At 39.7% G+C, this 25,374-nt stretch overlaps 1 protein-coding gene across 6 annotated transcripts in view; it reads left to right on the top strand.

Moving 5' to 3' along the window:
- Window positions 1–17,461, top strand: part of DCLK2 (doublecortin like kinase 2) — a 96,405-nt gene extending 78,944 nt beyond the window's left edge. For 2 of the 6 annotated variants that reach the window (XR_005105635.1, XR_005105634.1), the window contains 9 exons: window positions 619–738; window positions 2,506–2,652; window positions 4,911–5,044; window positions 6,337–6,414; window positions 7,936–8,032; window positions 9,879–9,959; window positions 11,113–11,229; window positions 12,304–12,386; window positions 16,038–16,151. Coding sequence is in view for 4 of the 6 variants with exons in the window: in XM_037396365.1 (XP_037252262.1) it covers window positions 619–738; window positions 2,506–2,652; window positions 4,911–5,044; window positions 6,337–6,414; window positions 7,936–8,032; window positions 9,879–9,959; window positions 11,113–11,229; window positions 16,038–16,259 (996 nt within the window). In the remaining 2 variants the exon portion in view is untranslated. The other 4 variants (XM_037396365.1, XM_037396373.1, XM_037396390.1 and 1 more) reach the window with 3 other exon arrangements.
- Window positions 17,462–25,374: the final 7,913 nt, after the last annotated feature.

The following is a 25,374-nucleotide window of genomic DNA, read 5'->3' as shown; positions in this document are numbered from 1 at the left end:
TGTTATCTGCCAAAGTGTAATGAAACTAGTGTTTTATGCAGATGCTAAATCTGAACATACATATAAAATGAATTAAAATTCATAACCAAAGCAGTTATATTTTTCCTGTATGTAATCCACCACTTTTTTAAAAAATAAATTCCGTGAAAATAAATCCTAGGTAATCTGTCCTTGACTAACCTACACTAAATGAAAGGTGAAGGGGGGCGAGGATCAAAACCATTTAACTATTGATGGGGGGTGGCAGGGTACAGTGATCCAGCTCAGGGGCAGGGTGGTTCTGAACTTAATTTCACCTCGTAATACCTACATAAGAATATAATCTGCACTTCCTGAATTGCTGTCACATGTTCTGGGGTCTTTTGTCAGCGATATCCCATTGGTTCTCTGTGTGAAATAATGGTGTTTCAGTTTACATTTGGTCAGTGGTGAAGTACAGTTCACCACAGTTAACAATACAAGTTCAATCCAGCCTCTGACAGTAACCCCCTACTATATAAATTGAGCAGCAAAAAAGGTGCTCATTGGTCCGGTGATCAGGGCTCCGCTGATCAAAGGGAGAGTGAATTGGCCATTTCATGTCTATTCCGATAAACTTCTGTCCTCTTTTCTGAACAGGAACACCTGATTGAAAATGAAGTGTCCATTCTGCGTCGAGTGAAGCATCCCAATATCATTATGCTTATAGAGGAAATGGACACCACAACGGAACTGTATCTGGTGATGGAGCTGGTCAAAGTAAGACTAAGAATACTTTTTTTTTTCCTTTGTTTTGTTTTTCATTCTCTGTGTTGGTGTGAAATCTGAGAAGTATCTAGGGAGCGTTAAGATCTTGGGAGACAGAACCAAATAAGATTTCAGTGACAACCTGCATTTTTAATCATGCAAATACCCTTGTCAATCAGCTATATTAATGGAATTACAGCTCTTCTATTGCAGTTAGACTATTTACACAGATTTAAGGTAATTTTACAATGTGCGTAGTCTAGAGAGAAGTGAATAATAGTTTTTATATCGTTTACAATATGTAGAGACAATAGGGGTATGCATCTACTGATGGAACACCTGCATTTATTTCAGTAATGTCTTTATTTAAGAATTGGCTTTAAAGAAACAAACTCCCTTCGATGAATTTATCTTGGTAGACAATAGATGCAATGAATAGTTTAAACTCAAGTGATATGGTCCAGCAAAATCAAAACTCAAAAAAATCTCACCCGTTTTGTTTATACAAAACATTCACTCACCTGATTTCCAGTTCACCAGAAAATAGATGCTGCTTTCATACATGCACAGAGAAAACAAAAACCTTCATTTTGCTGTTACCTTGTGAAACAAACACACAAGTTGTGTCAAGTTTTAGTCATGCTCTCTCGCCTGTGTTCTGTATATACACAGCAACACTGCACATCAACTTGATCGGCATGTCAGATACAAATAATATATATCATCGCTGTAGTTTTATTTCTGTCTGAAACATTGTTCGATTCAAGAGTGCCCTCTAGAGCGGTTGCCAGCCTGGGAAACATCTAAAGTCTGTAGTCGTTGAATTCATAATTTCTGTAGCCTACCCATTCCTCTGCTTTTCTATAAGTTATTTTTATATAGTTGAGGCTTTTTTGGTTTTAAGACAGTATTTTTTTTTACATTTTAATACACCACCGTCTTGGCCAGTATTTCCTGAATTGCTGCTTCTCTTCCACATGTATTGAAATGCTTGGAATGCCACCCACAGCTCAGACAGATCACTCCCACAGATGTATCCAGGGTAACCATCACAGAGACACCCACGTAAAATTTGTTGCAGTGGCTGGAAATGCTGCATCAGTAACTCGCTGACATGTTGTTACGTATTCCAAGAGGAATAGGGCACCCATAATCGGAGCCTGCACAGCCGGCACATTCAGAAACCATGTGTAGGTTCTGCGCTTCATTGTATCATAGAATCATTTAGGTCGGAAAATGATCATGCTTACATTGTTTGTCTTCTTCAGCTAGATTTATTTGATATTTCTGCAATATCTACAGAAATTCCAATTTGCAGTTCATTACAGTTGCTGGATATTTATTACCTTAGGTCTTTTATTATTGAGCTCATGTATATTACTTTAGGCTCTACTCATAATCAGGGCTGGGTTTTGCTATGTGAAGGTATTATATTGACAAGATGAAGAAAAGGGAAACTATGCCTATGCCTGTAGGTAATATAAATGAGTGATCAAAGGTAGGAAGATCAATAGAATGAAATCAGAACAAAGAAGAGTTGTGATTTGCCCAAACTCAAACACCAGAAGCCTGGAGTTCAGTTGAGAATTTAATGTAGATGACCCAAGTCCCAGTCTACTATCTTGGTGACAGGATCATCTTTCCGCAAAATAATTTTTTTTACTGTGTAACAGGCATTTGAGCATGTCTTTTGTAAAGGAAGATTTTACACAGCTCTTTTATGAAATACCATTTTAATTATTTTTCATGTAGTGATTTATTATCTTTCCATTACTTTAGGGAGGAGATCTATTTGATGCTATCACTTCTTCTACAAAATACACAGAGCGAGATGGGAGTGCAATGGTCTACAATTTAGCCAGTGCACTCAAATACCTTCATGGTCTCAACATTGTGCACAGAGACATCAAGCCAGAAAATCTCCTGGTATGTCCCATTTATTTTCTAATATTTTCTCTTACTTTGTTCTCATTAATGCAAATGCTCGTTTATAAATGTCAAGGAGCTGAGCAGGAATATTAATTTAGAATAGGTATGTATGAAATAAATCTTCTGCCATGAGATAACAATCACCATAACCCAAGTGAGCTGTGCTCAAACCTGTCCTTAAACCTGTCTTTATTTACATTTTGATTGGGTGCCATTTGGATGAGCAGGACTATTGTCTCACAAACAATGAATTGTAAAGCTATGTCAATGAATTATTTATTATAGTTTGCAAGTGGGAGAAAAGGTGGGCTGAGTGCAATTTCTTCCAACGATCATGTGGTTATCTCAAGCAATTTTTTTTCTTTTTCGTTCACTGTCATCGTAGGAGCATCTTTCTGATGATTTGCCAGTATTCTAGCCATGAATTAACTCTGTACGTACATTTATTCTGTCCTAGGGGACTGACTACTTTCGTTTTCAGCAGAGACATAAAATAACTGTGTTGACAGGAATTACCGTGAAGTCTGCTTTGGGAACTGCTTAGACTGGAGTTCACAGAGCTGGGGCAGTATGCTCTCTTGCTTATATTATACACAGAGGTTATACTCGGGTATTACATATCGGGCATTAGGCATTACGTGTTGTGCACTGAACAAACAGAACCGTAATCTTGCCTGCTTGAGCCACTGCCATCAGAAATGCTAGTAGCTTTCATCAAAATTTTGTTGGAATTTCTTAAAGCCTTCTGTGGTGTTCGTCAATCTGTTTAACGAGGTTGCATCTAGAGTAAGAGTCATGGCTTATCCCAGACCAGATTTTGAACTGTTACAAGAATAGGGCTATGAGCTGAAAATATTTTCCACTTAATAGTCAATTCTTTCCCAAGTAATTCCACTGACAGTATTTAGCAATTTAAATAAGCTCTCAAATAAATTAGGTTGTTTAGCAAAAGGAAGGGAGAGGAGGCTTCTCCTGGCAAATGTACTCACAGCAACATGGCACTTAAGGGAAAGAAAACGAAGCTGGAAGTCTTGCTTGTTATCAGTGCACCTTCAAAGATAGCCAGTCGAAGGAAATTTTAAACTCCCATTAGTGACTGAATCAGGTATAAGTAGACACAAACGTCCTTTCTGCCTAGAAAGCCTGAAGAGATAACCCAACAGATGCAAATCTTATTCACTGTGATTGACAGGGGCAGAATGTTAAGATAACATGCTGGTATTGAATGTAAATGCAAATAATTCCCATCAATTGCTACTTACAATTGCAAGTAGTTTGTTCTTTTGCACAGGGTCATCCAGCTGTCTGAATTACATTCTTTTTCCTAGTCATGCATTTAAAAATCCAAACTCTAGGAATAATAGCAGATATGAAGATGTTGTATCAAGGAGAACAAGTGTTTCCATTAATGATGGGAATTACACAGGGGAATGAAGGATGGTGTGTCTGTCTTAGCAGTATCCAGTTGTTTGAGGAAACCAAATAAATCCAGCCATTCTGGAGTCCTACGTTCTAGAAACTAGATCCCACTGAAATCTTGCTAACATAAGCATTTTACATCAAGAACAAAACCGAGATTCATTTATTAGAGATGTTTCCTTTGTTATTAGTCTGGGTTGATTTTCTCTTGCTATCACTGTTGTATAACACCTTTCTATTAAAATTTAGCTTCTTTCATCAACAAAATGACTCCGAACAAGATGTGCTGGATTCTTTATAGGGCTTTATAGGGCAAGGTGCACTTGGGTCTGCACAGGAACCTACACGCTTTTCAGTCAGCTTTCTCACTCCTGTGCTGAGCTTGCCTAGACTGAGCTTAGGGAAGACATCTGCCTATGAAATGTGCTGACTGACTAGCTTTATGCTAAGTTAGCGAGAGATGTTAAACAAATCTGATTGTAGCTGCCAATCCCTTTTTTAATTTTAGGTCCCAGTCAAATGGTATTATTATATTTTTCTTAATATATTTAAAACTTCAGCATCCTAGAATTGGGTTTTCTTCCCCCACCCCACCCCCAGCTCGAGGCTGTGTCATGGCCTGACCTACATAGCTGGCAGACGGCTCCACTGCACACTAGCTCCAGCTGCGCGGTGGCAATCAGTGGCCGTACCATTTTTCTCCTCTTTCCCTGCAGGGCTGTGGAAGTTACCTCTCCTCTGTTCTGGGCGCAATGATTATTATCCAAAAAAATTAAAGGATTTTAAAAATGCAGTATTCTCTTCCTCATTCTGTTTTTATTTCTTGCTGATTTTAGGTATGTGAATATCCAGACGGAACCAAGTCTTTGAAGCTAGGAGACTTCGGACTGGCAACAGTGGTTGAAGGACCTTTATATACCGTCTGTGGTACACCCACATATGTGGCTCCAGAAATCATTGCAGAGACAGGGTGAGGATGACTGACTAAGACACAGGTCTTGTAACCAACCTGACTGTTGTTACAACTGGCATGCGCTAGTAGGGTGGTCCTCCATCTTTTTGTAACCAACCCATCTATGAGAAAGCTGGCATCATTCCGTTCCTCAAAGAGGCTGGTTTCATTGCCTACCCTGCTGCTAGAATTCACCTTCGCCTCCTTACCACCTCCCTAGGACCAGCGCTGGTGGAATTTATTGGTTTGTGTTCCCTGCCTCACCTCACTGTTCAGAGCCCCTTGTACCAGCCAGGCAGCTGCTTGGGGGAAAACAAGACAAGCAAAACACAGTGTTCATGTCAGAAAGGGAATAATTTCTCTTGGAACAGACTCCAGAAGTCACCCAGTCTAAATTCGTTCTCAGAGCAGATCCATTTAGATCATGTCGATTCAAGTGACCTTGTTTGGGTGATGCATGCTATTTGATAACTGTTGGTTTAAATAAACAGCCCCATTTTTCTGTATTTAACAGATGGTTGCACAAATACAAAATAATTCTGTAGAATTTCACAAGTCATCTTTCCTTTTAGACCTTTTAGACTTCCATTCTGTGCTAGCTGACTCTTGGCATAGCTGTGACCATTCTGAATTTGGTCTTCCTAATGGAGGGAGGTTTGTTGTATTGTTTCAAGCATTGTTCAGTGCATTTGTCATATCGAGAAATATTTCACAGCTGCAGTGAGCTCAAACATCAAAGGGCACTTCATCTGCACGTTATAGATTTTGACAAACTGAATCTACTGGATAGAAAATAATAGGAAAAAAGACCTCTTTTTGACCTCTAGTGTGTTAATTTCTGCGCTTTAAAAGAAAAGTGCAGTTCTTTTCCCTATGTTACTCACTTAAGACACTGGAGAATTGGTATCTTTCTTGTTGCTTAGCAACACATGATAACCTTAGAGATAGTTACTCCAATATGGGGAATGAGAAAGCACATCCTTGTCTTTTATCATTAGTGATTCTGGACCGGGAAACCTTGATACTGAATCAGATCTGAGTATATTCAGAAGACCTTGGAGAGCCCTGAGGCTTATAAAACAAACCCCAAAGAATGAAAAAAAAACAATGCAAAAATGTTATCATGGTTTCCTAAAGACTGAAGGATGCTAAGTACAATGATGCATAGGTACACAATACATTTCCACATCAGCAGCAAATAATTCAGGACAGAGTCTTAACATATATTCATGTAAATATAATCAATTGTTTGATTAGAATGACCTTTTTTCTTTTAATCTAGCACAAGTAACACAGTCTTGTTTTCTCAGATATGGCTTAAAGGTGGATATTTGGGCTGCGGGTGTGATTACATACATACTGTTATGTGGATTTCCACCTTTTCGCAGGTGAGTGTCCCTATCTGTCAAAGGGAAAAGCAGTAAAGCAGCACACGCCTGCTTTCTTTGCAAGTCTTTACCTACCTCCCTGAAGAAGGCATCCTGGGAAAAAACAATGGATTCGATTGACACATATTCTTTACCACTTTGTTGTTTTTTTAAAATGTTTTCACTTGTCCCTCTTGTCCAGGTTTTGGGATCAATTGTAGGTGCCTATTTTTCGAAGGGAGTAACTGGTTCGCTGCGGTGTGTAGGGTACGGTGGTGTGGGGCGGCATTTCTCTTTGTCTGCGGCGTGCAGCCCGTCGGTGGGCGGGTGCGCTTTGCCCCCTGGCGGTGGTGTTTCGACACAGCAGCCGACTAGTTAGTAGCGTGGAGGGTGAAAGTTAATGGTAAACTGAAGCGAGGGAAAGAATTTGCTTATGTTGCATTTTCGACCTTGTTAATCTTTTTGATAAGTGTCATATGAGCGATGGAGTTTGCAGATGTGATTCTTGCTACTCAGTGTCACAATATGTGTGAGTTCTACTAAAAATCAAACGGATATGCTTTGTGCCTCAGCAATTTTTTTGCCAGGGAATGAAAAGGAATTGGCACATTTTAATAGGGAACTCTCCTCTTAACTTCTAAGTTATTTATGCACGGCCTTTTTGTCTATTTTTACAGCAAAATACTTAGTTTTTAACTAAAAATCACCAGACTGAATAAGAATATTTTGCAAAGAATAAAATATAAACAATTGTTAATGGGAAAACTGTGATTTAGTTTAGGTATTTGTTCTGTGCACATGGTTAGTTCATGTTTAAAACTGAATACATGTTTTGAGAGAAGTAGTATACAAACAAATGGCAGTTGCTTTGAATAGAGTTTGGAAGTTGGGCTATTAGGATCAGGTTTCAACCAGGGTTAATAAATATTGTAAAACCAACCCAAGAGATAAATTTTTCGTTACAGAAACAGGCTAGGGTGTTCATAGTGGCTAGGGCCAACAGGGCCAACAAGAAGTTAAAAACCCAAAAACCCACTGCCGTCGATCCCTGAGTATTCATGATACTGTGTTTTTGATACAGAAGTACTTACCTTTTCCGTATCAGTAGCCTGACAATACTCAGTAAACTAAATGTATCATCATGTGTTTTCCATATCTCCCTTTTGGATTTTTAAAATTCTCCTGTTGTGACAGTTTAACAGAGGAGGCTCATTTCAGTATGCGTCTTCCCCCTGTCGCATGCTTTCTGTAGCAGGTCCTTTAGGACTAGGCTGGCAAGTGACTTAGTTCCTGTACGTTAGCTAAGCAGTCTCTATTCCAGTGGAAGTCCTTTCGCCTCAATATATTAGTTTTTCTGTTCTTATCACTCCTGATAGCGTAACTACGACAAACACCTCAGAAGTGCTGCCACTATATAAGCTTGCAAATTGTGCATTTATAGTAGTTGATACAATTTCTGCTCCATCTCCAAATCAAGTTAAAAATTTGCATGACAAATTGACTTCTTTCTCATGATCTTTTTCATTATTGCTGTTCTAACAGTGAAAACAACCTTCAAGAAGACCTCTTTGATCAGATACTCGTTGGGAAGCTGGAATTTCCTTCTCCCTACTGGGATAACATCACTGATTCAGCAAAGGTACTGATCTGTTTTTCAACCTGAAATAGTGTTTCTGACTGTTCTGCTCTGTTCGAAAGGCAGAACAGATGATTCAGAGCAGGCTCTTGCTCGCTCTTCCAGCCACTGTGCCTTTTTACTTCCTTAGTTTAAGAGTGCTTGATGAAAGCTCGGGTTTTGCAGGCCATCGTGTTAGTGTTGTTGCTGAGTAAGTGTAGCAGAATGCCAGTTGCATTCAGTGAACATCACATGCACGAACATCACAGTTTTTTAATGATGGATTATTATACCAAGTGCAGTGCTTCAGCTGTAAAATAAGTGTCTCTGAATTTTTCCCTCCTATCACTCTTTTGAAAAAGAAAAAATGCTGCTATGTGGACTGAATGCAATTGGCATCATTTGTTCCTATTTTACTTCAGCCAGTTATTAGAACTTTTCAAGAGGTGCAGCCAGCTTGATGTGCTATTGCTAGTAGTTCTGGTGTTACCATTGCCATTTGAGTCTAAAATTACTGTGTCTGTAGGATAAAGGTTTCTACTTCTAAGCCCCGCTCCTCAAGCTAATTCAGTAACGTGCTGTAAATGATATCTGAGAACTAATTAGCGAGTGGACATTGTTATCCAGCCAATGAGAAGTTGCATGTTTCTGTATTTTCCCAATGGCTGTTTATTTCCCATGCTCCGATCATCTCACGCTCTTCCAGACACATATTCTGAACAAACAAGGCGCCCCAATCTTGGCACTAAAGGTGACCTTCCACTTCAGACTTACACAGACTAAGTAACTTGGCTGCTTGGGAAACCTCTGTTAGGTATGTTACTATATGCATGAAGAAGCCATTTCCCAAAACTGAAGTGATGAACAATCTCCTTGAAATACTCTTGATAAAAATACGAAGGTTGACACTTTGGAGACTATAAAAGGTTTTGCAGGGTGGGATTTGGCTCCAAGTACATGATGTTGTTCATTTGGGAGGGGGACATGCTTGTCTGAATAGGCTTGTAGAACCAGGAATTACATGAGGAAGCTAGTTGTTAGTTGCATAGGAAGAAATTTGAATGTATAAACAGCTGAAGAAAGTTGGTTTGGGTTGTTGGGTGTTTTTTTGATTTTATTTTACTGGCTGCTTTGTATCAATGACCTCTTAAGGTTTATCGTGTCTGTAGGCACCATTAATGGAAGGCCCATGGAAGGATTTGATAAAGCTAAAGACATCTGTGCTAGTGCCTCTAGAATTTGTTGAAAGCCGCAAATATTTTGGGATGAACCGTATAATTAGTAGAATTAAGCATTTTTCTATCTACTTGCTTTTTCCTATACCAGGTGATCTTTAGCTGATGAAATGAGTTAAATGTCTTTTATTCTTCTGGAGCAACACAGAAGAGAACATAGTTTTCACCTAATTTCAGCAGTTTCTTCAATTTCAGATGCAGTTTCTTGCCTTTGATTTGTGCTTTTTATGTACTGTTACTAGGTGCATGTATATTGCCCATAGATGATCTCATCTGTCCCAGGTTCGTTTTCATTGTGGTTACCTGCATGAATATATAGAGAATAAACTGGACCGTTATAGCTGATTTTTTTAACATTTCCTTTTCATCTGATTTCAAAAGATGCAGTGAAACATGAACACAATAAGGAAGTTGATAAGAAATATGCTGTCCAGAATACTCTTAAACCTGAAGGGCAAGTTTTTTGTTCCACTAAATTCACACTGGTTCTGGTGTCACTGTAAGCTGGTTTTTTTTTCACCCAGGTAGCAAGAAAATTCCACTGAGAAGAACTTGGTGCAACAATATTTCCATTGTATTATCCTTCTCCACTCTCCTCAAACGTCTCTTTTTTTTTTTTTTTTCTCTTAAAAAAGGAATTAATTAGCCTGATGTTACATGTGAATTCTGAAGCCCGATATACAGCAGCACAGATCCTAAGCCATCCCTGGGTGTCAGTGAGTAAATTGCATTCTACTTATCTCTTAATTTGATATTAAATCTGTAGCGTAGTTTTCAGAAGCAGCAATACCCCTCTGCTATGCCCATTTCTGTTTGTTGAGCCACTGGTCCCATTTTCACATACAAGACCAGCAAGAGCCCAAAAAGTTAGTTAGCTTCAGCTCTGACAGCACTGTTAGCGTCTGTGTCCTGAAAGAACAGAGTGGGTGTCACTTGCTGACTGCAATTAGAAGGTTCTGGACATTGCTATAACCCTGCTTAAACAGAACATGACAGGCAGATGTGTGACCATTCAGCCTAGCATCATCTCAAAAATGCGTATGTGGAAGCATGTTGGCATCTTACTTGCTGCAATGCTACTTAAAGTACAATCTCCTGTTTCTTGATGCACTTCAAGCTTCATAACAGAAAGAAAATTAGCAAATAAAATACCTAATTTAACATAGGCACTAAGCTGATGGCTGCTGGGTCCTTCACCTTTGGTATTCCTCATTGCTGCTGCCCCAAAAGTGCATTGACTATTGATTTAAAATCAGTTCATTAATAATAAATACCAGGTTTGCATATGCATAGCCAATGTTTATTTCCACATGTTTTAAAAAAGGGACTGGATATGATCTATGGAGTTCTTCAAACAAGAGAAGACAACTGTAACAAGTGCATCTGTGCCATAACAGCTCCTCTCAAACATATTTATGGTACTTTATAATGTTTCTGTGCTTAGGATATGATGGACCATTTAAAATGCTGATTTAAAAGAAAGCCAGATGACAAATAGGCTTCTTATTTTTAACACTATGTCAAGCGCATTATTGTTAACATGCTTGAATCAAACTTGCAGTTTATAATTGCGGGACCAATGAATGGACTGAGAGTAAACAGCGCCACATGGCATTTTAAGAAATACGTAAGTTCATACATAAAACAGTGGTTGCTACGTTCCTTTCCTCTGTAATTTGTCTTAATCCGTTTGAACTGTATCTCATGTAGCAGAGTGCATTCACTTTCTGGCAGCCTGTCTGATCACTTACTTTGCATTAAAAAACAGGAAGTACCTGAGTATAATAGAAAATTTCTCTTCTACACAGTTACATTCAAACATAGTTTTGGTTTTTTCCTACCTTGAGTACTGTGTTTATTCTTATACAGGATGATGCTTCCCAGGAGAATAATATGCAAGCTGAAGTAACAGGTAAACTGAAGCAGCACTTTAATAACACCCTACCCAAGCAAAATAACACATCTGCTGGGGTTTCTGTCATCATGGTAAGAGAAACGAACATTTTTATACATTGATACTATACTTTGCATATTTTCCTAACAGTGCTCTATGGACATGTGTGTGTGGTGCAAGAATAGCAAAAGCAAAGCTAGAATAGTCTCTAATTCTAGCCTTTATTTACGTATAGTGTGGATTGTCTCATCATCGCTTGAGAGCAACCGAGTCTATCAGTGTGCTAGCTAAGCTATAAAAACAAGCTTTCGAACAGAAACATGTAAACACTAAGTAGCTGTATGTTGAAATGAAGCTTATTAACAATTTGAAATTTTTCAGTATAAAAACTGTTAATTTTTTATCATTCTGACCACCTAGTTAGTTAAGTAGGCTCTTACCCTCTGCCTGAACAAGTATTGCTTGATCTTGAGCATACTGTTTGTTCTGGGAAACCAGACTCCATTTCAGAAACTTTCTTCATAGTATTGAATGTTTACCACATTCATTTTGTCCCAATCTAACCCCTGCTATGTTTTTTCTGTTCCCTAATGGGGAGCTTTCTTCAAAGCATACAAAGGAACCCAGACGACCTGTAGCTGAACTTACATAAACAGTAATTCCAGAAGGCAGATGTGTGAATCATGGTAGAAGAACTGGAGTTTACTGTAACCAGTGCTCCGAACTGCGCTTGTCATTGACCAGTCACTTTTGCAGAGAATATGCCGCTGCTGTAGAGACTGAACTGCCTTTCCATTCTTCCTGTGGTCCATTCTTGTCTAGTGCAAGGATAGACACTGCACACAAAGTTACTTCAGTTACTAAAAGAAAGATAAAACCATCTACGGTAATAACATAACAGTGATTTCCACACCCAGCCCTCCCCATTAGTATTAATTACTCTCGAAGTCCAGCCCATTTATGTTAACAAAGACTTGTTTTAATCATCGGAAAGAGGTAAATTTAAAATAATGTTTCTGCATATGTATATGCTTTTGCAAATACATTTATGTGAATAAATAGGCGAAAGACTTAAATGTAGGAAAAGTGGTAACATTAAAATAAAAATGAGAGAAGTCAGAAAATGCATTTCAGGTTCATGCTGTTGTCTACATTTCATTTGACAGTTTGACTTGACAGTTTGAGAGGGACTTCAGAGCTTCATTCTTTATACAGTTGAGACTATGGATAAGCCTGAAGCTGAAAACTGGTATAAAATGCACTATATGTAATAAGAGCAATTTTAATTCTAACTCTCAGCCCCTCTCCAACTTGCATGCCACTTAAGCCTGTCTCAAGATCTCTGACACAGCGTAGCTTCTGGCTTCTTATTGGTGTGGTTTTTTCTGATTCTGTTAGCTCCTGACATTCCTTCAGATAGGGAAGTACACCTCGCTGAAACTTTTCATTTTCCCTCTCCCTGCCTTATTTCCTTCTAACAGGTACGGAAGGATGTAAATGCATAATTATTTATTTCTGAATGCAGCCCCCAGTTATTGCTGAAGGGAAAAGTAACCTTTTTGTTCAAAACACTGTAATCTAATGAGGGTTAACCCCCTGATCTGTTATTCTTACCCTGGTTTATCTAAAGCATTGAAATTTCTATTGAAATTAGTACAAGAAGTTGACTTGTACTAGCACTCATTGCTTAAAAACATTCTGAGTCAGACAAGCACAGTATTGTAATTCTCATGTATTGCAGTGCATTGCTATATCAGTCCACCTGCATATTTAATGGATCCCTTTTAGCATCACTTCATTCAAATATTGTCATCTGGCCCATGCAGATAATACCATCATGTGGCAGATAAGTAAAACTGCACATAACCTACATCAGTGTTCTTGCACAGGAGACTCTTTCTGCCCCTAAAAGCATGTTGCTGTTAATTCATTACTGATTTTTTTTTTTGTCAATTTCAAAATGTTCTGTAAATCTAAATTTGCTGCAATTGTGTTAGTTCTGCTTAAAGTAAGTCTAGTTTCTGTCCCTTGCTTCCTTCCTTTTTCCTCCTTTCCCAATGCCTGCATTGCTTTCCTCTGAGTAGGTCCAAGGCAATGGTACGTACTAACTGCGATGCTTTGTTCTGCTGCACAAAAAATACATGTTCTCCATTTTTGACAAGAAGAAAAGAGAAATAACTCAGCCAGTCTGAAGTGGAAAGAGCTTTTCAGCTGCACAAAAACAGCAAACGGTAATCTCTTGGACACTTACAAAAACATTTTCTGTATTGTGACACATACTTGAAATACTCTAAGCAAACACTGATATAACTAGCTATTTCACTTCCTCAGACGTATGTTGGTCTATTACCCTGGGAGTAATTTTGTGCATGTGCGTATCTCACAATATCCAAAAGCAATTAGAAAAAGATTGCAATCCTATGAAGACAGAACCAAAACCACCAAAATAAGCATTGTTTCTATTTAAAATAAAAAACTTATTTGTCACTTCAGCCTTTATGGTATCACAGAGCTAGTCAGAAGGTAATTAGTCTTAAATTAATAAAAAACATTCTTACTTAGCAACAGTAGAATTAAGCCTACTCTTCAATCTTAGGAGAAAAAATAATCCTAAATTGCATTACATAGTTATATGTTATTGCTATGTGCAAGGAGTGACAGCTATCAGAGGCTGCTGGTAGGAAGCACAGGAGAAAATCACCATCAGCATGAACTGAAAACATTTCCCTTCCCTATTAAATAACTTATCCTGCCACTGAAACAGCAGAAACCTGTTTATTCTCAACTCTTTTTTTTTTTTTTTCCAGCAAGCAAAAGAGGGAATGCCATCCTGCCAGGGTAGCAGCTACTCTGGTAATGATACAACCACAGCACATCACAGCTGATCTCAAAAGTCTAGATACAGTTCAGCCAGTCATTTCCTTGCATGCTCCCTCCGTTCACAAAGTTGATTGTTAGTAGCAGAGAATTCAATTGTGTATTATTGAATTTTCTCCTTGTGCCTGTATGCATGTAGAGTAATGTCATAACCTGATTAAAAACCAAACCAAAGCAAACCCCAACGAAACCAAAACACCGTAAATTCAAAATACCTTCTCTTTTTTGAGGGTGAACTTTTATACTTGGTATTTTTTCTGAAAAAGCCTGGCAGGAAGGCCCTGGGGGCCAGAGGGATATCGGGATGCTACTTGCTACCTCCCCTGCCCCAGCACGCAGCCATATCATTGTCCAAAACAGAACAGTTTCAGCAGGAGAGTCTAAGTGAGACTGATTCCAGAACAACCCACTATCCATATACCTGCAAATTCTAGAAGTCTTCTATTTGAGAAATAAGAGGTACTAGTCGGGTCTCTTTGCTAAGTCGGGTAAAAGACAAATTTGAATTCAGGTATCACATAATGAAATAAGTTTTCACTACCAAGCTATATGATCAGTTTGGAAAAAGGAGGATGAGCACCTTATTTTCACTGTCCTTGATGACTTTGATGCAATAAACCAAGTCTGGGGAAAAAAAAAAAATGCTAAATTTAACTAGTATCAGAAAATTATTTCAATGTCTAAACCTACATATTTTAGTGAACAGTGTATTAGACAAACTCCACCAAGAATACATAGAAATTTTCACATTAGTAAAGCAAGTCCTCCAGAGCAATCGATCAAACAAAATCACTAAAGAAGAGGCAGAGCACCTGACCTTACTTTACAATTAGCACATCCCAGCTCAAACTATGAAATTCCACAGAACAATGCCATATAATGCTTACAGACACATATGCAGGGGGTGCCTCAAAGGTGAAACGTGCTCTGCTGTGCTCTGCTCCTCAGTTCAAGTGTCACACATTTGTGGATTACTGTAGAAAGCCCAAGCTGTACGTGCCAGAGTAAGTATACCTTGCACCATTTTACAAAACTGAATAAATTACAAATAACTTAATTAATTTGTATTAACTGAAATCTGTATTATCACTGGTACTTGAAGAGCTTCCACAAAGTAAATACTTAAGTAGAGAGATTTTATAATGATCAGTATCAGCCTTCAAACTGTGAAATAAGACCAATTACGCTGTGTCTCCAAGTCTTAGAAAGCATTTTTGATGTATATTTTTGACACAGGAACTACTAGATTTCTCTCTAGGTCACTTTAGACGTTCCACTAGCAATTAAACATTACACTGTGATTTAATACAACGTGCAGTATCCTTCAGAGGGTATGAAAGTTGTCAGCTTCAGCAGGTACACCACATATTCCAGATAAGCCATCTACTGCACCAGAGAGCACTCAGGTTTGATTCTAACCCGCTGTTCTCCTCTCCAGTAAACTAATTTTTAGGTATAGTATTCAGAAATTACGCATTTTTTCCACTGTGTCAGTTTCATGAGAGGTCATTGCCTACTCTCAACAATAAGCAGAAAAGTAGACCCTTTTCTTTAAGATAGAAAAAATAATTAGGCTTTCATCTGTCATCTTCACAAACAGATACACTTCTGCAGAGAAAAGGTATTATTAAGTTTTCACTAAGCATAATGGGATTCCTTGTGTCTGCAAAAACGCAGGTACATACCTGTTGCCAACACCTAGTATGAAGGGTTCCTTCCATATCATACTATTCATGTAGGTTTTTTTCCACATCAGACTTGCTAGACAGAATTTTAAACAGAATTTTGACCATCATGGCAAACCTTTGACTGGAAGATAAGTTTTCCTTATATTCTCCGAAGTCAGCACCATAAAACACTACAATTAATTATATATAAGACTTCTAATGTTATTTCTCTTTTTTTTTTTCCTGGCTGTAATGCATGCACTTAATGTCTTAGATTGTTTTAACCCTTAAGTTAAGACAGGGCTTTGATTCTGCTCTTTTTATATTTTGCCTTGGGTTTTTTTCTTTGTTTTTAGAACACAGCTCTAGATAAAGAGAGTCAGATTTTCTGCAGCAAGCGCTGTCAGGACTCTGATAGAGCTGGAACGGAGAAAATTTCTGCAATTACTGCTGCAGCTGATGATCCTCACGTGGCTGGGTCCAAGACCCTCTTCCCTGCTGCTTCTGAGCCACTCAGATCCCCCGTGCTCCCTGCCTCAGTATCTCCCGAGTTTGCTGGGGATCGGCCTGGTGCGTAGGACTGATGAAACCAAATCCACCTGAAGCTCCCTGCACTCTCACCCCGATTTCTCTTCATTTCACATGACAGTTTGTTTTTGGTTTGCGCGCACCCTCTCGTGGCAAGCCCAGGGCAGGCTCAGTCAGGGGAGACTGATCTTCTCATAGCGGGTGGGTGAATGTGCGGTGTGAGTGCTCTTTGCTCTTGTCTTGAGAAGAGCAGTAGGGGAAAGATCCTGGCAATGTTAGATGATTTTTAAGTTACCTGTGTTAGTTTAATGAAGTGCATTTCACACAGCCTTGGGCTCTAGCCTAACTTACGGTGTAGCTAACTGTATTTTTATATGAGCAGTGAGACGATGAACAGTTACCTGGCCTCACCTCTACAAGCAGGCCCCGTTCTGTTCTTCTGATGAGGATTTGCAGAAAAGTAGGAGAGGAAGACAAGGGAAGAAAAACTTACATTTACTATCTACTCAAATGCCTCTATTTTTAGCCAAGTTTCTACTAAACTTGAAGAGGCAAATTTTCACAAAAAAAAATTTTAGTGGACTAACTCTAAAGTATCATGAGAAAAAACACTGGAGATAGAGGGAAGGATGGTTGGTTTTGCATCGAGTTTCTTACCTGACTTGCAGGCTACAGGGTAGTGTTTAGATAATACGAATTTAAATAAAATGACTTGGGATGTAAACATGAGCACTGGACATTCATTTGTAACAAAGGCTGGAGTCAAGGAAGACTTTCTGTTCTAGCCATTTTCTGTCCTAATCACAAGTGTCCCATCCACACCTTTCTCCAGGGTCAGACTACCTATTACATAAAATATAATGATGTTGGGCCTGTGAATGGAAAGCCTGCTGCATGTTATCTAAGCTAGGATGAATGGAGCAGTTCCTAGTGCTAGGGTGAGCTGATAGAGGAGCTACTACAGATAGCTGCCATCAACAGCAATCAGAGGTTTGTCAGTGCTATCCCCCTATTCACCTGGTGCAGGCACTGGAAACAAGGATTGGGGAGCAGCTATCCTTAATCTGCAGTTGCAAGATAGATGAAGTTTTACCTTTACCATAATGCTTAGTTCAATATAGTATGTATTCAGCTTATTCTTTTCCTTTGCTCGTTCTTATGAATTGGTCATAGATCATTTTCTTTCTTAGCTATACTTTCTACTAGAATTGTAAAAGGAAGACCTGCAATAAACTTTCTTCATTAAAAAAAAGGCATTAATTTCTTTGAGAACTCAGTTATTTTGTCAGTGAAAATGTCATCTTATTCTCCCTGGAGAGATTGAACAGTTGGGTACCTACCAAAAAATCAGAGCAATTCTCATAACCATTCAAAGTTCATTGACTCCTATGGAAGACAGGTAACACATGACTGAATATGAGTGTTTTACTTTTTGAAGAGGCAATTAAAGATCAAAAAGTGCCAACTGACAACATAAGGTCATGGCACAGCTGAAAGATACACAGCATCTTGGCCAAAAAAGGGGTAGTAAAGGTATGAAAACATACTACATGTCTTAATGTAAAAGTTGGGCTACAACCAGGCATTGTGAATTAATCCAGCAAACCTGTAACAAAGTTAAGTTCAAGATATTTGGAGAGTATGGGAATGGCCTTTGTATAAAACTATGTACATTTACATTTTGGTACAGTGCAAAAATAGGAAGATAACACTAACCTTAATCAGAACAGAAACTAGCAGGAGTCCATTAGCTAGCTGTATGTGCAGCTGGTCAATTCCATAACAAGTCTTAGACAAGCTAAAGAAAGGACAGGTAATTTCAGATGGAGCGGGCTAACCAGGCACCTACAGTAAGGAAAGGGAGTCCCCAGCAGAGAAGACAGTGACAGACCACTGAACTATAAGATTAGTAAAGAGGGACCAGCAACGCAGTGGTGAAGGCTGGGTTTCTAGGAGGACGGATATTCAGCTGTGCAAGGCCTAAGTATTTATGAATGAAAAACTGTCATGGGTTAGCAGAGATACTAACAAGTTGTTACACAGCTTCATACATACCTAGGATGGTAATTTGCTGGCTCTGTAGCTGCCGGTTCTAAACTGTTACTTTGTCTTGTGGAAGAAGAGAGCAAAGACATACAGACGTACATACCCCGAATGCATGTGCCCAAGTTCATGACTGATCAACTTCTAAACCTTGTTACATTCTTAAACAAATATTTTGATTCACAGAGCAGAGGCAGTTGATAAACCATGCCAGAACACCTATTTAAACACAGTGACAACAGCTGGACAAGATGATCATGTGGCCAACATAACTGGATAAAAAGATGGGATAGCTGAACAAGTTCTTAAGTCCACGTATAACCTCAGGGAAGTTATGTCACTACTCCATGCCTTAATTTAGTTCCACAGATGTTAAATCTATGGGTGCATCGGTGGTATGTTTGTGCTGCTCAGGGTATCACAGTTCAACATAAAACTAAAGACCTGCTGGTTGACATTAAAACACTTAATGTAGGCTCATAAGTATTTTATTTGGTTTGCTATCTACTGCACTTTTATTTAATCCTTCCCACTTTGTAGAACCACCAGTTGCTAGAATAATGCAAAAAATAGAAAAGAAAGTGTAAACCAGAACTATGCTAGCTGCTATAAAGGGAAAGAAAAGACTATAGAGACTGTAACAAGCTATACATCTGTCAGAGGACTGTCACCTTTTTGTTCTGTAAAAATAGCTGAGGTTTCTGCACCATTTTGATAGATATTGATTAAATGCCAGTTTTTTTCAAACAGTCAACAGTGACAGCATAACTGCTACCATGCCTCTGTTTTAGAAAATTATTTTTTAAAAGTATTTTTAAAAATCCCTGGTCTTTTTTAGCCCCTTTGAATGTCAGCAGTTCATATATTTCAAAGGAGCCAAATCCTGCAGTTCTAGAGATTTGAAATCCCAGAACTGAATCCTCCCCCTGCTGTAACTCAGCATAACACTAAATTAATCAAAAGTTACTTTTACAGATAATTACCCCCATTCCTGAACTTAGAAAATTAATTACTATAATTGTCAAAATACATTAAAGGTAGATGGTGTTTTATGATGATGTGACTTTCATCAAGTTATTGACTCATGCTTACAGCTTGTCATTAAGAATATTTATCTATGTCAGTAAATCTTACTTTGGACTACTGTAGTAAGCAGCGATACCTTGGGTTTAGATGCATAGTTTCCCCCCCATCTAAACTGAATACTTGAGGAAGAGACGCTAGGAGGAAGTAATGACTAAAACTAACAGATTGCAGGGTAATTTTTCCTAAATTAAACAAGTAATTACATTTTATTTTAAAATATATAAATTAACTATATATGTAAGATACCAGAAAGTATTTTTAACCTACTTCTCTCTCTGAATCTTCCCCTTCTTTCCTCCTGCATTTTTTTTTTTAATAAAACAAACCAAAACACAGGCGTTTCTACTCTACTAGCATGAAGCTTTTTGTTTGAGCTGGGGAAGTTCAGTCTTTTAAATCAAGGAGGCACATCTTCTAAGACTTCATTAACCTCTCTCAGAAACCCATGTTCTAAATCAAGGTATATGCTAAGACTACAGCAACAACAGTAACTTCCACTAATAACAGCCACTGCCATTTGTATTGCCCTATGCTTAGAAATCACACTGAGTGTGTACAAGAGGTTGCCAAAATACACCACACAAGTGATCAGGCATCCTTCGGTGGGTGCAAGACACTTTGTCTTACCTCTCAGAAGGCACTGGTGGTACAGGAGACACTCCAGCACCCCTGTGTAAATCAAGGAGATCAGCAGCAAGATCCTGTATATGTTTCAAACACGGATCACAGCTTTGGTCTTTATGAGAAGACTCTCATTTTCCTAATCTACTTGAAACAAAAAAATGTTAGCTAGGAAGCAGTAACTTACTATACCACTGCCTGTACACTCACCAAAAAGTGATTCAACTTCCTATTCACAGAAATTATTTTTAAAATCTCAGGCTAAACTATAATAAATTTATGCAGCAAGCAGGAAATCTTTATTTTGAAAGTCTCATTTAAGCCTGGTTTTTGTATCTTTCCTCCCCCCAGTAGTCACTGGCCTAATTATTACAGATAGATAAGAGTATATTTAGAGAAGTATTTATTCACTTTTATATAAATACACATATTTATCAATTAACTTTAGTTTTAACAGTTTTAAAATGGGAAATGATACTTCATTTGATCTTTTTTTCTTTCAAGCTACATTCAAACAGCAATTGGAAAGCAACAGACATGCACAAAACTAGTAACCCATCCAAAATGCTAATGAAACTGATTATTTTAAGATTTAAAAAAGGTAAGCAAATCAAACACTTGTACTGCAATCGGTTTCAATGTCGAACACATATAAATATCTAGTTGAGCTTTTCTGTCAGGGGAATCTTTTCTAGAGGGATTTTTGTTTTGTTTTGAAACTAAATTAGCATTGTAAAAAAAAAAAACCCAGGGCAGGCACTGAAGAAGCAAGATACCATGCAACTATCCACCTAGAAGTTTTTCCTCAGCTGTTGCTTCTGTTCTTGATTTTGTTTCAAACAATTGAATTTTAAGTGCCTTTGCCATATTTGGAAGCAGAAAGCCCAGGGTGAGAATCGTGTAAGATGCAGGTTTCAGAAAAGCACAGCTTCACCAAGTAGTACCAGCAGCCATCTCCTTTTCCCCAAAATAATATTTGCTAATTAATATGAAATACTGAGGTTTAGAGTGTTTAAATGCTGAACGCTGAAACACCTTGCTTAAGAAGACACTAGCTCTATTGTTCAGAATAGTTAGATTTGGGGTTTGCAGCTACTGGGGCTTGCTTGAAAAAGGATGCCTAGCACACAGGATAAACAAGAAAAAAAGCAAATTACAAGAGCCATCTGCAAAGTCATCTATCCAATATCTGGCTATATCTGTTGCCGAATATGCCACATTCTGAACACACAATTAGACTCAATTGTGCTACAGCATTTTGCAGCTCACAGCTCACAATGCACAGTGAACAAAGCAACAGTGGGAAGAAAAAAATTAGAAGACCTTGGAGAAAATAGTAAATGACCATATCTCAAACTTTGTCCATTTAGCAAATTTGAAAACCTCTTTTTGTCTGTTCCCATGCAACACAGCAACATTTCCAAAGCACACATCTAAGTGTCTTTAATTAGTTCACTATATGATGCAGTCCCAAGTACAAAGTTCTATGCGATTACAGATTTCACTAATACATCTCTCTCCAGTTTCAAGACTATCGTTTCTGATACTATCTCAATTCATTTGCAAGAAAGTAGTATTTCACATAATTCATAAAAAGTTGTGAAATATTTTACATACTCTTAATAATAATATGCTTCTTTATAATAAGTCGCAACTAAAAATAAACGATTTACTGATACAAGCTAGAACTCATTATTTCAAACTTTGTTTCTTTTGGTTTAATCCGTTTTTTTCCTCATGAGCCTGACTATATTTGAATTGCAGGGCTTTAGGTTAAATGTAGTTGAATTTCAGTAAATCTCAACAAAATGGGAAACCATTTCCTACAGTTTTTGATCCAGAGAGTTTAAAGAGCAGCTTTAAAACATGATGCATAAGGACAGACATGCATCATTAACTGTATTAGTTTACTGAAGATCTTGTGTTGGTTCTGCATAAAAGTAAACTATTTTGGATTTCACGTAATGTTGTATCACATGGGAAATCCAAGCAAGTGACTCATCTCAAGCTTTAGATAAATATCCTAACCCTATAAGGGAAAGGTCCCACTAGTTTTAACTAGGATGCAGCCAGTTTGTCAATATAGTAATCTTTTATTCCCCTTGAATTACTTCAAAGTATAAGAGAAACAGAAAGCAAAACAGAGATGCCGTAACAGAAGCACACTTCAATCTCTGAATATGAAACCTAGTCACCATCTCCAGGCCATTCTTATTCGATATATCCAACAGCAATTATGTCCTCACTAAAGTCGCAATAAAATTCATTTCTCACAAAACGTCCAGGTTTTAATTTTCTTTTGCTACTGAAAGAAATGAAAACAATTTTTTGTTCCAGGACACCAGCTCTGTATAAAAAATGTGGGTTGAGTTTTTGTTGCTGCTGTTCAGGTATGTGGAATAACTGAAGATATTCCACTGTACCTTAAAAAAAACCCAGCCTGATCCCACACACTACAAGCACAATAGCAGAACAAGTTCTCCTTAAAGTTTCTAAATAGAAATTCAATTTGCATATTTTTAGAATTACAGTAAGAACCCCAAAATCATACCAACTGCCAACAGCAGCTGTAAAACACAGCCACCACTGCTACATAGTAGTATTAACAGGTATCTACAGGAAGGGCCAGAAGGAGGATCTGGGGGAACTAGAGGCCTGTCAGCCTGACCTCAGTGCCGGGGAAGGTTACGGGGCAGGTCATCCTGAGCGCCATCACGTGGCACATGCAGGGCAACCTGGGGATCAGGCCCAGCCAGCAGGGGTGTATGAAAGGCAGGTCCTGCTTGATGGATGTGATCTCCTTCTATGACAAGGTGACCCACCTAGTGGATGAGGGAAAGGCTGTGGGTGCTGTCTACCTGGACTTCAGTAAAGCCTTCGACACCGTGTCCCACAGCATCTCCTGGGGAAACCGGCTGCTCGCGGCCTGTACGTGTGCGCTCCGGGCTGGGTAAAAGGCTGGCTGGCTGGCCGAGCCCAAAGGGGGGTGGGGAATGGAGCCACATCCAGCTGGCGGCTGGGCACACGGGGTGTTCCCCAGGGCTCAGCGCTGGGGCCGGTCCTGGTTCGTGTGATCTGGGTCTGTGATCTGGGCGAGGGGATCGAGTGCACCCCCAGCGAGTCTGCAGCCAACACCCGGCTGGGCAGGGGTGCTGATCTGCTGGAGGGCAGGAGGCTCTGCAGAGGGGTCTGGGCAGGCTGGATCCACGGGCCCAGGCCACTTGGATGAGGTTCCACAAGGCCGAGTGCCGGGTCCTGCCCTGGGGTCACACCGGCCCCACGCAGCGCTCCAGGCCGGGGCAGAGCGGCTGGGAAGTGCCTGGGGGGAAAGGGCCTGGGGGTGCTGGTGGGCAGCCGGCTGGGCATGAGCCAGCACCGTGCCCAGGTGGCCAGGAGGGCCAGCAGCATCCCGGCTTGTGTCAGCAACAGCGTGGCCAGCGGGACCAGGGCAGTGACCGTCCCCCCGCACTGGGCACGGGTGAGGCCGCCCCTGGAATCCTGTGTTCAGGTTTGGGCCCCTCGCTGCAGGAGGGACACTGAGGGGCTGGAGCGTGTCCAGATACGGGCAGCGGGGCTGGGGAAGGGGCTGGGGCACAAGTGTTGTGAGGGGCGGCTGAGGGAGCCGGGGTGTTTAGCCTGGAGAAAAGGAGCCTGGGGGGGCTTATCGCTCTCTGCGACTGCCTGACAGGAGATCATACGCAGGTGGGGGTCGGTCTCTTCTCCCAAGTAACAAGCAACAGGGCAAAAGGAAATGGCCTCAATCTGACCAGGGGAGGTTTAGATTGGGTATTAGGAAGTTCCTTTGCTGAAAGGGCTGTCAAGCATGGCAAAAGGCTGCCCAGGGAGGTGGTTGAGTCACTGCCACTGGAGGTATTTAAAAGACATGTAGATGCAGCACATAGGGACATGGTTTAGTGGTGGACTTGACAGTGCTGGCTTTACGGTTGGACCTGATGATCCTTAGGGTCTTCTCCAACCAAAATGATTTTATGATTCTAAACTCTCCCCTTCCTAGATAATAACAACCTCCATCAGCCAAACATCCACAGATAACTTTCTATATTATCTTGGTATCAGATTAAGTCTTTTGGACATTGATTCTGCTAAGTGCTGAACAGCAGAGCAGGAATCTTTAGCAGAAACAAAATGCTGCAGATAGGTGGAGGACTACCAAGAGTAAGTACATCAGGACCAAAACCAGTAATAAATAAATATACTTTTTGTAAGGCACACTTTCCAGGTGTAGAGGCTCTTTGATAACACACAGCACAACACAGCCAAGAACTGAAGAAATACTTGCAAAAGTATTACAGCATTCATTTACCTTTGCTTGCAGTAACACCACAACACAAACTTGCTTCAGAGAAACCACCACTCTGATCACATCATCTCTTACCAGATCTACACCATTTACATCAGCAATTTTCACAAAACAGAACTGATTTCAAGCTTCTTGTGCTACTTATTTCCCTGCAAACTAAACGTGCAGCACTACTGCTGACCAGCCTTGCTCCGAGCAGCAGCAAACACCGCTTTCCAGAGCACCTGCCATAAACTACAGCTAACACCACATTCGTTTGAACCTACCAGAACAGAAGAAAGCCCAGACTGTCAAGTAGAAATACGCTGTTTGTAAATGCTCCCTCTGAATTCTGAGGAGATAGAGGACTCTGCTCCCTCTTTTCAGGAATATTCTACAAGTAACAGCTAGCTGAGGCCCAGCTGCAGGTTAATGCCTGGCACCTATTGATTAAACAGGTTTCAGGCAATTCATTTGACACAGGTGCTGCTCTGAACAGACTAACAAATACCTGATAAGTTGGAAATTTAACCCTTTTTTGCCACCTCATCACCAACAGCATGATGAGGACTAGCTCAGTCAAAGCTGAGATCCCAGGGCGGTACCCAAGGTTGGTTTGTTTACCCATGGAAGGAGGGGTATGTCCTACTCACCGAAGCCACCAGCAAAGCAGTTCAGAATGGGAGTGTCTTCGCAGGCTTGTTCACAGAGCAGAAGGTGAAGATGTCCCTTTCCACAGAAGGGCTGAAGCACTCGTAACATGCAAAACACTGTGCTGCATCACTGCTGCTGCTGCTTCCCCAAGGAGTACTCGATACCATCGCACAGCTTCCCATCAGCATGCACTGGCTGGATAGAAACTCGGGATGGCAAGCACAAATACAGTCATGCTTTCAGTTTGGGAAAGCATCTCATGATCAATAAGGCGCTTTCTAAAAAAAGCTATCTAGCAAATCTATTCCCCATGAAGTATTTTGGCTCTCGGATCAGAAACTATTATGTCTACCAATAATAAAGTGTTTCCTCAGTTCAGCAGGAGATCATAAATAAAGACTTTCAGGATTTCCATTTGGCAAAATACATCTTTCTTTGGGTTTTCTTCCCTCCACCTAGCC

This window comes from Falco rusticolus, chromosome 1, assembly GCF_015220075.1.
Source record: "Falco rusticolus isolate bFalRus1 chromosome 1, bFalRus1.pri, whole genome shotgun sequence".
In the NCBI taxonomy this organism is placed as follows: Eukaryota; Metazoa; Chordata; class Aves; order Falconiformes; family Falconidae; genus Falco; species Falco rusticolus.
Note: the sequence above shows the minus strand (reverse complement) of the source record. Positions and strands in the feature narration are given on the sequence as shown.